The sequence below is a fragment of the Thunnus maccoyii genome, chromosome 11, assembly GCF_910596095.1.
Source record: "Thunnus maccoyii chromosome 11, fThuMac1.1, whole genome shotgun sequence".
Classification (NCBI taxonomy): Eukaryota; Metazoa; Chordata; class Actinopteri; order Scombriformes; family Scombridae; genus Thunnus; species Thunnus maccoyii.
Window position 1 is genome coordinate 21296098 of NC_056543.1, and position 14239 is coordinate 21310336.

At 39.3% G+C, this 14239-nt stretch overlaps 2 protein-coding genes across 3 annotated transcripts in view; one reads left to right on the forward strand and one right to left on the reverse strand.

Annotated features, from left to right (window-relative positions):
• The window catches only part of col4a2 (collagen, type IV, alpha 2), a 59896-nt gene extending 52780 nt beyond the window's left edge, over positions 1-7116 (forward strand). For both annotated transcript variants that reach the window (XM_042426296.1, XM_042426297.1), the window contains 14 exons: positions 101-164; positions 274-348; positions 465-572; positions 721-828; positions 926-997; positions 1393-1518; positions 1627-1743; positions 2550-2711; positions 3575-3673; positions 3772-3918; positions 4005-4121; positions 4460-4651; positions 5208-5494; positions 5797-7116. In XM_042426296.1, coding sequence (XP_042282230.1) covers positions 101-164; positions 274-348; positions 465-572; positions 721-828; positions 926-997; positions 1393-1518; positions 1627-1743; positions 2550-2711; positions 3575-3673; positions 3772-3918; positions 4005-4121; positions 4460-4651; positions 5208-5494; positions 5797-6051 — 1929 coding nt within the window. In that variant the 3' untranslated portion in view covers positions 6052-7116. The remainder of the gene's footprint in view (positions 1-100; positions 165-273; positions 349-464; positions 573-720; positions 829-925; positions 998-1392; positions 1519-1626; positions 1744-2549; positions 2712-3574; positions 3674-3771; positions 3919-4004; positions 4122-4459; positions 4652-5207; positions 5495-5796) is intronic.
• Positions 7117-7182: 66 nt separating this feature from the next.
• Positions 7183-13035, reverse strand: rab20 (RAB20, member RAS oncogene family). The gene is made up of 2 exons (XM_042426351.1): positions 12578-13035; positions 7183-8474 (listed from the first exon to the last, which is right to left on the reverse strand). The coding sequence occupies exons 1-2, from the start codon at positions 12765-12767 to the stop codon at positions 7873-7875; spliced, it is 792 nt and encodes a 263-aa protein (XP_042282285.1). The 5' UTR covers positions 12768-13035; the 3' UTR covers positions 7183-7872.
• Between the last annotated feature and the right edge of the window lie 1204 nt (positions 13036-14239).

The window sequence follows — 14239 nt, forward strand, 5'->3', positions numbered from 1 at the left end:
ATAATTTTCTTATTCTTTTGTAACTACATGTTCTTTTTTTCATTGGAACATCAAATACAGAAGAAGTTTAATATGTTGAATATTTGTGTTTACTTTTCAGGGAATTAAAGGAAGTCCTGGTGCCTATGGTGCATCAGGAGAAGGAGGAAGGAAGGGAGTCAAAGGTACAACCTCAAATTTAAACTACAGCCAGAAGTGGATCTAGATGCTAATTATAAAAGGATTGATATTGAAAATATTCTAAATGCTAGTAAATTTTGCATATTATTACAGGTGACAAAGGTGTCCGTATAGACGTTCCAGGATCTACTGGACTAAGAGGAGAGATTGGTGTCCCAGGAGAGCAAGGTACAAAGTTTAACTTATACCATTTTTGTTGCTTCTTCTCTGGTGTTGATCAGCACAAACTGACGAATAGAGGATCAAGCTTGGCTGATATGAAATGTTTGGTACCCCCCTTACAGGTGAGAAAGGATTATTTGGACAGACTGGGGAGAGGGGCCCCTCTGGTTTTGATGGTATCGAAGGGAAAAGGGGAGAGCCAGGTGATCCAGGCACATCAGGATACACGGGTAAGAAACTCTTATTCACTTCCTAATTATAGGCTTTCAAGTTGAAGTATATCATATTGTTTTACATATAATGTTATACATTGTAGCAGAAATACATTGCAGTTGCTCTGACTCTTGACTTGTACACAATGTTGTGTTTTTCTTGCAGGTTCAGATGGGCAGAAAGGAACTCCTGGTAACCAAGGTCAAAAGGGTTTTCCTGGAACGCCTGGACGAGAAGGGCACCCAGGCTTTCCTGGGTTCCCAGGAAACAAAGGTAACCGTATCATCAGACCAATGTCTTTCTTTCTCTTAAGATACATACAAATGTTATCCATCATATTCATCCATCTTTTGTATGCAAATGTGTGCAGGTTTCCCTGGCCCAAAGGGTCTTTATGGATTACATGGACTAAAGGGACAAAAGGGTATCTCTGGAACTCCAGGTATTTTACCACATTTCAAGTGTTCATAAAAACAAAAAAGATTTCTCTGTGCACCTATTACTACCAGAATATACCATAAATGTAGCAAGTAGTTAACAAAGGTTTGGTGTGCCATCAAATTCAGTTAGAGATAAATGTAAGGTGCACAACCAATAAAACAAACAGGAAACATTGCTTCCATTGTGTGTAATGTAAAATACAGTCAGATATTACTTCTATTTATACAAAGAATTTACGCAGCTCTTTAAGCTGAATGAGAGCTGAGTAAATTCTTTGTAGAACATGGGTTAAGTTTCTAAATTCATTACTACATCCAATGTTTGTAGAAACCATGTCTTGGTATGTCTGTTATGTAAAAACCTTAGGAGTTTAACATCTGGGTCTATTTTTACCAGGTGTGGATACCATTGGACCAGCTGGACAGCCAGGAACTAAAGGAGAGAGGGGAGACACCGGTGATCCCAACAACCAGCAGGGTGTTCCGGGTACATCGGGTTTGAAAGGCTTCCAGGGAGCTCAAGGTTACCTCACCGTTCTTCTGCATGAATAAGGCCCCCACCATCTAAGAAACCTACTGAGCTCTCAGTAAAAGAATAAAATTAAGACCATCCAATGTTTTATTTGTTCAGGTGATCAGGGTCAACCTGGACTAGCTGGATTACTCGGCCCTGAAGGACCAGATGGGACCCCAGACAGACCAGGAGCCACTGGGGAAATTGGATATGTAGGACCTAAAGGATACCAAGGTGAAAATGTGCAGTTTAAAAAAAGAAACCAGTGTCAAAAGTGCTATATTCCTTTCCCCCTATCTCACATTGCTACATTGATATGCATTCAATTCTTACATAGTTGGCTTATGTAGTTCCATTACACAGCACGGCAAAGAAAAATAAGTTTTTTTTACCTGTTGGAGGTGTGCTGGTTATCTGCAGCTTTTCATCAAACATCATCATCGCTGTGGCTGTTTCTGCTTATACTATTCTTCCCTATATTATTTCTAACTGGTCCACTGAACAAATAGCTCCAAATATGTCCATATCTTGTTGTGCCGCTAAGAAAGCCCTGCTAATTCAGTGAGGGACATGTTTCATTTCATGTAAATTCTTCACAATAACAGTGTCTCGTTATTTAGTCATTTAAAAGCTTTTAATATAAAGCAGTTGAGCGCAGGAAATGTTGGGTTTGCATCAGCAGTAACTAAACACGACTCTGATACAGCTGCCCCTCAGCAGGTTTCCAGAAAGCTGGCCAATCAGAACAGTTTGGGCTCATTGGAAGGGGGGCCTTAAAGAGACAGGAGCGAAGACTGCCTATTAGAGACAGATGCTGAACTGAGGGGCTGCATAAAGGGCCATTATAAGATAAATAAGGAGTTTTTTGAACTGTGAATAATGCAAAGCTAACCTAGTGGAGTCCAAAAATAAAAATATAGAGCTGGGAATGAGCGTAATAGGTCCGCTTTAAAGAAATGAACTGTCATTTAAGACTGGTGAGTAATTGTTCATCTTACATACTTAAGTGCATTAATTAATCTTAAATTGTTTTTTCCCAGGTTTCCCTGGAGCCAGAGGTCTTCCTGGTGAAGATGGTCCAACTGGAGAAAAGGGTATATCAGGATTCAATGGGTATCCCGGACTCCCTGGTAGGAAAGGATTCCAAGGAGACCAAGGTGCATTTGGATACAGAGGACCTAATGGTGTCTCTGGGAAGAAAGGTATGCATAAAATATAAAATCTTCACCAGCAAAAGTCTCTACCAGTTGTGTTCAAATTACCACTGTACCACAAATGCCATTATTGTAATAGCAGGTCTTAATGTAAATTCAACTCCCAAAGTTATGTCAGGTCATGGATATCAAACATCATGGTCAGCCATTTGAACAATACAAAATATGATGATTTATTGTATAGTTGGAACAAATAATACAAAAATATATTGTGATATAGTCTCTTGAGATACATTATCTGCCACAAGTATACCAATATCATTCTCTTATGACACTTTCGCAAGAATGTATCACTCATTCCCTGGCATTTTTTTTCTGGCATTTTAACACTGCAACTGTACTAATTTCTGGCAGTTTAATCTTTTGCCATTTATGAGTGTTGAGATAGCTTTATTGCAACAAAACCTATTAGGAACTTGCCTTGGTGAGCTCAAAGTGCAGGACAAACAGGCCATGTTTACAATTCAAGAGTCAAATAACCTGTAGCATATCAGAAGACACACAATTCCACAAATAATTGCAAAGAAAACCATTAGATAAAAACAAAATGTACCTCAAAGTGCAAAAAAATGACCCATTTTTACAATATGTTGCTATTTCTGTGTTAAAAGTCCAGGAAAGATAGCCAGTATGTTAATAACATCATATTGTGAGTTAATCCTTTGTTTCCCACTTCTACTGATTTTCTTCTACTGTAAAGCACTACAAAAGTTTTTTGCTGGCATTCAACTAACTATTATTTCTTGGCCTGTAAAATCTTATTAATGCACCTGTCTGCAAGCCTATACAGCCTGATAATATGATCAACAGCTACCATCTATGCACAGTCTTAATGTGCTTTTGTCTTACAGGAGTGAAAGGAGAGCAAGGATTGATGGGAGTTCCTGGTATGATTGGTGTGAAGGGAGAGAGAGGACCAGCTGGTCCAAAAGGAACCACTGGACCCCCTGGTAAATTATAAACTCGTAATGTACTGAATGCTCATTATTTATTATGTACAGTATATGTGTTCTATCTATGGTTATTACATGATCGATGTGTGTTGCAGGTTTCCGTGGGTTTCCAGGCAAACAGGGTCCTACTCCCCAGCCCATCAAAGTTCCAGGAGAGAGAGGCCCACTGGGACCACAGGGTATCCAAGGACCAAAGGGGGTTAAAGGGGAACCAGGGCCCAAGGGACCCCCTGGGGAATCAGGTTAGTTATTCTAACATATGTTGTTGAACATCCTGAAGTGAAATGTCCTCCTTAGCAACATATACACATATGCTGTTACTGTACAGGTTTCATGGGACCCATTGGGCAAAAGGGCATGCCTGGGATTGGTGGTACACCAGGAATACCTGGATTCCGTGGACAGAGTGGACAAACGGGTCACCCTGGTCTGCAAGGCATGGAAGGTGCGTCTGACACTGTGGGGCAGTTTAGGATTAGGTTAATAAACCTGGATTAAATGATTTTAAAGTAGGTGGAGATTCAGGCAGGGAACCAGTAACCAAGAGGTTTGTTATTGTTACTTTATGTGAAAGTTGGATAAGTGAATAAAACACGACTAAGCACTGAGAACTGAAAACTGAAAACTATTAGCAGAGAGCTGAGGACTAGAGAGCTCCTCAAGGTCTGTTTGTATTATTATTAATTATCTGAGCAGAGGTGGTTACTAGGTTTGAAACACAGATATGAAAGCTTTTGTGTTGCAATGAAACTAAAACACAGTTCTGAACTCATTTTTCAATAGGTCACCGTGGCAAACCTGGTATCAGTGGGTTACCTGGTATGCCTGGCCGCAGTGTCAGTGTGGGTTACTTGTTGGTTAAACACAGTCAATCAGAACAGACGCCCATGTGCCCTGTGGGCATGTCTAAACTGTGGGACGGATACAGTCTGCTGTACCTTGAGGGTCAGGAAAAGGCCCACAACCAGGATCTTGGTAAGTCAAGATGACTAATTAAGTTGTTCTATAATATGTCAATGTGCTCAAAATTCTGCAGGGTATAATTATGATTTTGTTACAGGGATTTTGCTAACACGTTAAACCCAGAAAATAATCAGTTATCAGTGCATTGTCTAGATATATGCCAGTGTGTTTTTGTTATACAGTCTTACCAGGATGCAGTGATTGGTCAGGCGAAGATTCCCAGATTGAATCTCAGATTCAGTGTCCAATCCAGTGTCCAACAGCATCCTATCTACAAAGCAGGAACTACTTTGTTATGCTACATGTAACTAGAACAGAAAAACATAACTCAACTTTGATCATCTTTTAAAGCAAAATTAAAAACTGTTATGTTCTCCATTGCATTTAACTAGATTTTAAGATCTGGGAACATAATCCACCCTGTACTTCTGTTCTAATCTTCTAACATTACTCTTTTATGCATTATGTAAAAGCATTTTGAATTGAGTTAGTGTATGAAATTTACTATATCAATAAATATGCCTTGCCTTTTGAAAAAGATTTTCATTTGGTTGTTTGTCTTTTTCAGGTTTGGCTGGTTCCTGCCTCCCACGGTTTAACACCATGCCCTTCCTGTACTGCAATCCTGGAGACATTTGTTACTATGCCAGCAGAAATGATAAGTCCTACTGGTTGTCAACAACAGCTCCGCTTCCTATGATGCCTGTAGAAGAGGGAGAGATCAAACCGTATATCAGCCGCTGCTCAGTATGTGAGGCTCCATCAGTTGCCATAGCAGTCCATAGCCAGGACGTCACTATCCCACAGTGCCCAGTGGGCTGGCGCAGCCTGTGGATTGGCTACTCTTTTGTCATGGTGAGTTCAGACAGAAAATGTTTGTGTAAAAAGATCAGAATGCAACTTGGTAAATGCCAGTGTCTCTCCACCGATTAGTTCATAACGCACTCTTTCTGTTGTAAAGCTCGAGTCTCCAAAAAGGGATTTTTTCAAATTACACAAAGCTCAAGAGCCACAGAAGGAGTAGCACATAAAGAAACATGTCACACCATGCAACAGTGGTGCTCACTGATGTGTTTTTAATGGAGCCCCATGGCATGGGACCCCATTGTTGTTCTCACCTACCTCATCACTCCCCACTCTCACCTTTGTCCCCACAGCATACAGCGGCAGGAAATGAAGGTGGGGGTCAATCCTTGTCATCGCCTGGCTCCTGCCTGGAGGACTTCCGAACAACACCATTCATCGAGTGTAACGGGGCCAAAGGCACATGCCACTATTTTGCTAACAAGCACAGCTTCTGGCTAACCTCCATAGATCAGTCGTTTCACACTCAGCCGGTATCAGAGACGCTCAAAGCAGGCCAGCTCCTGTCACGCATCAGCCGTTGCCAGGTCTGCATGAAGAACTTGTGAAAGACACTACAGTAACGCTGACAAAAAGAGGTTGTTCCATTGACAGTGGTCTAGTGTCATCTCTCTATCCATGTACTAAACCTATCAGCAAAGGGGATCTGAAACATCGACTTAGATCAATGTGAATGGGAAGCTTCCTCCCCAAGCCACAGAGCTCAGATATGCAATGACTGTTTGACGCCTTGAGCTTTGAGTGAAAAGAGTCCCGCTGTAGATAAGACAGAAGCCCTGTAATGAAGTCAGCAGCATTATGGGAAAACAAGTATTTTTATGTTAAATGTGGATTGGTGCTTACTGTTAACTTATTACCTCAGCTACTATGACACAGATCAGAGACCGTACTCTACAGCTGAACCAAAGATGCCAATGTATATGCACAGCTTCAGTTTATCTACATGTTTTCATCTTTTAGGACTTACAGCCCACCATAAAGCCACTAACACTGCTTCTCAAGGAGGTAAAAGAATGTGTCATGAGAGGTCTTGAACTGTTGTTGGTTGATACTATTGACAGTATTATCCTGCTTTTATGATATTGTGCCTACAACATTTTATAAAATGACATGTTTTTAAGTTGTTAATCTGTTTATGCATTTATCAACTATGGCAAATTTCTCTCTTCATTTTTTATAATTTTTCATACACCATACATTCACACAATGCACTGATTCTCTTTGTATTTATATCAACTGAATGAACTTGACCCCCTTCCCCTAAGAGTTTTAAATATATATATATATATCTTATCTAATACTACCCACGTCACACTCATTTTCCTAAGCTACTAATGATTGAACCGCCCCAAGCTGCCAACCAGACAGAAAGTAAACAGTCTGGATCAAAGGTCTGACTGCAGCAAATCCTCGCTCTGGTCAGTGATCCTGGCTTAGATTAGAATATTTCATACAAATTAGAAAGTAGGAAAAAAGTAAACACACTTGTTTGGACATAAAAAGACTGATTATAAAGATACTGACACCATTTGTTTTCATTGCAATGTAATTACTGTAATTCCCATAACATAATAATTTCATTGAATTGTAAAGATTAAATGTTGTTTGTAATACTTCCTGTGTCGTTTTATTCTCACAATAACTCTCAATCTTATCTTAATCTGACAGACCACACCGACTGCAAAATAAAAATCTTTATTATGACAGCGTACTTAAAAATTCAACAGGGGTGTTCACTATTTACACTCATTGAAAAGTCAAAAATGTGCCGATAGAGTATAAAAATCAGTATCAATGCTAGTAGCAGAGCATCAAAGTGGACAAAAGAAGTGTGATTTATGAAAAATTAAACTATAATAAACACAGTGCAGTGTGCCACTCGAGTAACAATTAGTGCTGTTAAATTAGTGACATTCCAAAACATTAACAAATAGCAGTGTTTGACTTCTGATGTGTATTATTCGCCTCCGGACAAATCTTTGGGACACAAGTGCAGTTTCAGTTGTTGGGATGAAAGCTTTTCAAAGCATAGAGTGATAGACACAACACTTGTTCATTTCCCTTCCTTACATTGACACACTTAAAATGTCGCTGGACACTACACTTTTCAGTTTGACTGTCCTTACATTGAAATATTTGAAGTGTCGCTGGGCACTATGCCTTTCAGTTTGACCGTTTTCACAGCATCAAGACATGTCTGTTGTAAGTGTGTGTGTGTGCGTTACTGGGGGGTCATTGATGCTATTGGGTCTCAGTCAAGGCAAATAAGTAGTACCGTCACAGTATGTAATTTGGTGCTCAGAGCAACCCATTGATTGTCCTTTGTTAAAACAAGTCTCTGCTCGTAGCAGCTTCTCCACCCTCGCATCCTAGCAGCAGGCAGATCTAGACCTCTTGCTGGTGGCCCCCCTGCACTCCTCCAGATCCACTGTAGGAGACTCCTGGTTCTCATTTCTCTTCCTCAGGATGGAGGGCAGCACCAGATCAAACAGCGTCTCAAACAGAGTGTCCACATTATACCCCGTCTTTGCACTTGTCTCGAAGCACATCCTCTCTGCAGGCAGGCTGTTCTTTTCATCCAGGCCCTTGTAGCGCAGTATTCTCCCATAAAAAGCTGCTGCATCCTCATGGGTAACCTGTTTGTGAAGCATCGTGCCAGTGAGGGATGCGGGGGAGGCCGGGGGTGTGGGGCAAGCAGACAGCACCTGTGGCTCCGTCTGGTTCTCCTCACACTCAGTTCGGTCCTCTGACACCACATCTGTCTCCTGAGGCAGCTGAGCTTTAAGGTCTGTGAGATCGGCCTTGTTGCCCACTACAGCGTAAATGCAGTCAAGGTTAGCAGTATCAGTCAGGGACAGGAAGCGCTCCTCCAGCTCAGCTAGGCTCTGCCAGTTGGTGACATCATAAGTCAGGATGACAGCGGCTGCACCACGACAATACATGGAGCCCAACCCGTGAAACTGTTCACGGCCTGTGGAGACAAGAGAAAGGTCACTGAACCCCATTACCACGGACTTAAAAACAGCCACACTGTATGAACAGCAGAGCAAAAGGACACAAAACAGAGAAAATGTGCAAGACAGTCAGCAGTTTGAAAAGAGAAACAACCTTTGTTGTTGAAATATGCAGGATTCTTGAAAGGGCACATTGTCCAGTATGTGAATATTTTTCCCTCAGTGGCGTTTCTTGGTTAATATAAACAGTAGCCAATTTATTACGTACTATACATCTAGCTAATGTGGTGTAACGCAATAGTCCTGTAATAAATCATACTGTTTTAAAGGTGTTGATTCAACTTCATGGTAATTTTGGAGGCTGCTCTAACATTTTGTCCGCCCCGTTTATACCAGTGAGGAAAGACTAAATATTAGAAACTCCTCCCAATGCTTCACAACCAACTACAGCCTCCAAAACTACCCTCATGTTGAATCAACACCTCTAAAACAGTAAAAACTGAACTTCTTACCTTCATGAAGGTAGGATTTTCAGGGCTGTTGTATCAGGCTGCATTAGTTTATGTAGCTGTATCAAATAAACAGCTAACAATTCAGTTATTCTGTTGATTATTTTCTGGATTACTTGAACAATCTTTTAGTCTGTAAAATGTCAGAAAATTGTGAAAAAGGCCTATTATAATTTCCTAGAGCCCAAAGTGGTGTCTTCTAATTCCTCGTTTCATCCAAACATCAGTCCAAAACCCAAAAATATTCAATTTACCTTCATATATGACAAAGAACCACAGCAAATCCTCACATTTAAGAAACAGGAACCAGTGAATGTTACGCACTTTGGCTTGAAATATGACTCAAAGGCTTGTTTGATTATCAGAAGTTGCTGATGCTGTCAAATAATCCATTTTTGGCTAATTATTTCAGCTCTAATGGTACCTAAGAATAAAATAATCACATGTATAGATCCAGGAATACACAGATAGGAATGTATTGAGGATCTGAGATGGAGGGTTTTTCTTTCCACAAGGTAGAAGTTTAAATGTCAGAAAAGAGAACCCTTAACTTACTCAGACCTCCTTGTGCTCCTGGAAAGTACTACATCATGTAAGTTTAGAAACGACAGGATAAAGCAAGGGGAGTCAAGTCTTCCTGTCATAGCCATGTCATATGACTATTAAGAGGAACAGGGTAGGCAGCTTAAAGAGCCTGCATGGGGCTTTGAAAGTAAACTGTCCAACTGAAAAACACTAAATCAGTAGGGAAAATGAGCAGCTGACAGCCTTTTTTCACTTTGCTGAGCCAAACACCTGACCGATTGAAGGACAACCTTTCTAACAGCCACTTTTCCGTCGCTTTACGGTCTATGCTGACAGGACCACAACGGTTGCCTTGAAATGAGTCAGCGCTGATCCGGCGTTTCTTCAGCACAGTGACTAAATAAAATGGACACGTTTTATGTCAGAGGTCATAGAGTGAGGGAACACACACAGGAAATGGTTTACTGGTGACATAGTAGGCCATTCCTTATCTCTGTGGCCCACTGACTCCACTGTGAATTGTGTATTTACCCAATACTGGAATGTATCGGTGTTATGGGCTTATTCATCAGCAGTAACCAGACGAAACACCTAATCATTCCTGTCACAGCCAACTTTAAGACTCTTAAGCAGCTTTGGGGTTAGGGGCAGAAGAAAAAAGCGCAAGTTTGTACGTGTATAATTTTACCATGACACAAAACAGACTGGTTCTGTGTATAACAGGCTAACAATATTCTCTGTTTCAGACTGCTGAGGTGTGACTGACCACTGCAACATGGAACATGCTTAAACAAGCAAGAATTCAAATGCTGACTTAGGATCTACCACAGAGTACAACTAACTACATGTATTAGATGATGATGACCATGCTGTTGTTCACCACTGACTATTTCATTCTCACACTATCAGTCGTTACTTTCAATCCATTCAACATGTAAAAAGTCCTAAACCTCATTTTTCTATAATGAAGGTGTTTCTAGGTACAAAGTAGAAAGACTGCTATCCATGTAACTGTGCCAATAACACTTTAACATACTGCTGATTGGCGAATTATCAGTTTAGTTGGTCAACAGTAGAGCTGCAACAATTAATCGATTCATTGATTAGTTGCCAACTATTACATTAATCGCCAACCATTTTGATAATCAATTAATCGTTTTGAGTTATTTTAAGAAGATATTTCTAAATTCTCTATTTTCGGGTTTCTTTAGTCATCTATGATAGTAAACTAAATATCTTTGGGTTGTGGACTGTTGGTCGGGACAAAGCAAGACATTTGATGACATTTTATGGACCAAACAACTAATTGATTATTCGAGAAAATATTCAACAGATTAATCGATAATGAAAATAATTAATTAATTGGTTGCAGAGTCAACATAACTACTCCAATTATAATCATTCAACTTGCTAAAAAGCTTGACATGGAGGTGCTTTCTCTCTCTGTTGAAGATCATTATTTCAGTGCATTTTGTTTTATGGCTGTTTATTCAAACTAACTGAGCAGTTTCTAGACATCAATGGTCACTTGAGCGGCACATTCATCATTGTTTTCTTGAAATTTCAGGCCTGCAGATTCAACAATTAACAGAGTAACTGAAACTACATCTTGTGTTGATGGTGTTTCAAGATCAAATTACCTTCTCTGGTCAAATGTGGGGTTTTGTGACTTATAGCCTATGTTATCATTTAGGCTACAGCACATGTACATGCACATATGAGCTTACCTACTCATATCTTTTGGGACTGACTAAGCAGTTTTAGAGGCTCTCCACTGAGAGACGAGTAGTGAAATCAATTTGCAATCATCCATTCTCTTTTCACTTTAAGCATTGGTTATCATTTCTTAAGCCTCTATGTCAGACAGTTATTAACAGATTAAGAAATTAGGCTAATAGTACTGAGTGTGTGTGTGTGTGTGTGTGTGTGTGTGCGTGTGTGAACTCGTGAACTGCAGAAGAACAATAGCAATGATTAGGTCAGATTAGTCCAATATTGAGCAATAGATCACAAGGCCAAGCACACAGTGATTTTTGTAAGATCTGTGTCATTCAGCAAACAGGAAATATAGGGAAAGTGACTTATTATTATTTGTAGCAAAATATATATTTTAGTAAAACAGTATTAAGGTGGGTGTGTGAACAATAACTTGCAGGAGCTTTAAGTGTTTGTTAAGAAAGCAGGAGCCTGCATGATGGGTGCTTGCCTGTCATCACACGAACAAATCCAAACCTAAACGACTTACAGGGCTTCCAACGCATCTCATCATAACCAACTGGAATAAACTGTTACTTTCATTGTTAATAAATCTATCAGTTGTTCCCCAATTAAAGCTCTAATAAATTACTCGAGAAAATGTAAAAATAAGTGACACATTTTCATCATAAGTCACCAAAGCTCGAGACAGTTTGGCCAGAAACAGAAACTCAATTATTAAATTTATACTGATACGAAACTGAAAATGATAAATGAGCAACTGATTATGAAAACAAGACCTGATACATTTTCTTGCACGTCACTGTTCAATTTATTGACCAGCCTTTCTCTCTCTTTGGTTACTTGTATGAAAATGTCTTTGAATGTTATGTTTTTGAATATTCAGAGTTGTTTAGTATTTTAATACCTTGTATTATCTATGAAATCATATGTTTACCATCACATTTAACTTTTAAATCTCCTTAAATAGTTATTTTAAGACTATTTTAAAGGTTCAATACTGTAGTAAACAATTATAAAGGGAAATATAACTGAATTTGATGTTTAATTTCAGATATTTTTTTGGACTATCGTTTTTTGTCCTGTTTTCACCTGAGAAGGTCTGACTAACACTTTGTTTCAGTACTATATACTACATCAGTGTTATATGTGAGAATAACACAGAACTGGAGGCATGTTGCTTGAGTGCCAGTGTTGCCAACAGTTCCCATGAGACAGGCTGCCTACAGACTGAGCAGTCACATGCCAGTGATTGCCTCAGGTGGTGGGATCACGCGTTATCAGGTAAACACAGTTAGTAAGTCACAGCAAGGACACTTGATAAGGTTTTAAAATACATTATGGAAGAAGTCTGTTGAAGGAGGTATTACCAGCAGTGTCCCATATTGAGATATTGTAAGGTCCCCACTGTTTGAGGAAAAACGCCCCTCCGACGGTGCTGATCGTGTCTTTGAACTTCCTCTCCGTGTACCTGTGGAGCAGCGACGTCTTCCCCACGTTCATGTCTCCCAGCAGAACAACCTTGACGTCGGGCTTCTTCATCTTCGACTGCTCGGGCATGATGTTGGGTCTTGTCCCACCAACGGGGGAGCTCTTTTCTCTCTCTTTTTATCCTAGAAAATAAACGCGGTCTAGCTGGTAAAACTGCTCGTGAATTCCTTTTGGATACGTCATTTTATGCACCAAAGTTCATTGGTGACACCGTGGCTATCCAGCGTTTGTTCAGTCTCAAATCTGATCCCAACTTTAAAAAGTAACAGAGGTGAAACAGGAAGTAGGTGAGGAACTTAAGAGGAGTGGAGCCTCTTTACCCTGAGTCCCACCTCTCAGGTTCGTCCAGTTACAGGCTCTGCACGGCTGCCGACGCCATTTTTTTCTAGGATGATGAAGTCATGACCCGCCCTACTCTGACTCTGATTGGCTGGCTCTGATATTTTCACCCTCACACTAACCAATCGCACTCCTCAGACCGAAAACTAACCAACTCAACCAACCAATCAGAGGTAGAGCAGGGCGGGTCGTGACTTCGCCATCCTAGGAAAAACATTTTTTTTTTTTTTTTTTTTTTTTTAGTAAGTGACACATTTTCAGGCACAAGATATGAGCATATAGAGAGAAAAAGAAGTGATATTTTAATTTATTTTGAAGACAACTCAATGGACAAAATGTTAGCTTTTTAATCCAACTGTTTAAAATTTTTGGCAAATTCCATATTCAACATAAAATGAAATGGACCAATAAAAAACGAATTTTCATCTTAATTCTAATTGATATTAACTTTTATTACAGTTCTCTAGTCAAGCTGCAAAATAGAAAATCAACAAAGACCCTAACAATATTTCAAAAATATAAAATGATCAACTAATGTTCTTTAATTATTCATCTGTACCCCTTTATTCATTCATTCATTTTTGCCTCCTCCTTTGTATTATTTTGCTTTTACCAAATGTAAAAATTCTTTCACAGAATGTAAAAATTCCTTCACAGTCCCTCTAATGATTTTTATTTTTATTTTTATGTTTTATTTTATTTTTGTTATAACCGATCCCCTGATATTTTGTTTCCTATTTTTGTTCTTTAAACATCCATGGTTTATATGTTACTATTGGTTTAGTTTGACTGTTGTCAATAAAGTTGGAGAAAAATAGAGAAAAAAGCTACAAAGGGGCAAGACAATAATAAATCAGATTACTATCAGAAGAATAATTGTTTTAGAAAGGGTGTTGTGGCATATAAAGTTTGTTTTTAGTTTGTCTATTCATCTTCAATATAAATGTGTAAAGAACTCTGTAAAAATCTGGCAGGCAAAATGTTTTGTCCCCTTTAAAGAATAAATAAATTAAATGCTAGAAACGTTCTGGTAGCATCTGAAAGGCATCTTTTACCAAAAAGGGTATTAGGTATATATAATATTAGTATATTAGTATTTGGGTTTGCTAAGTTTAATGAAAACGGCTTTTTTTTTCAACCTACGAGGCTAGACTCAGGGCAAAAAACAGACTCTATTTGTGTACACACGATTTTTCTTTTTG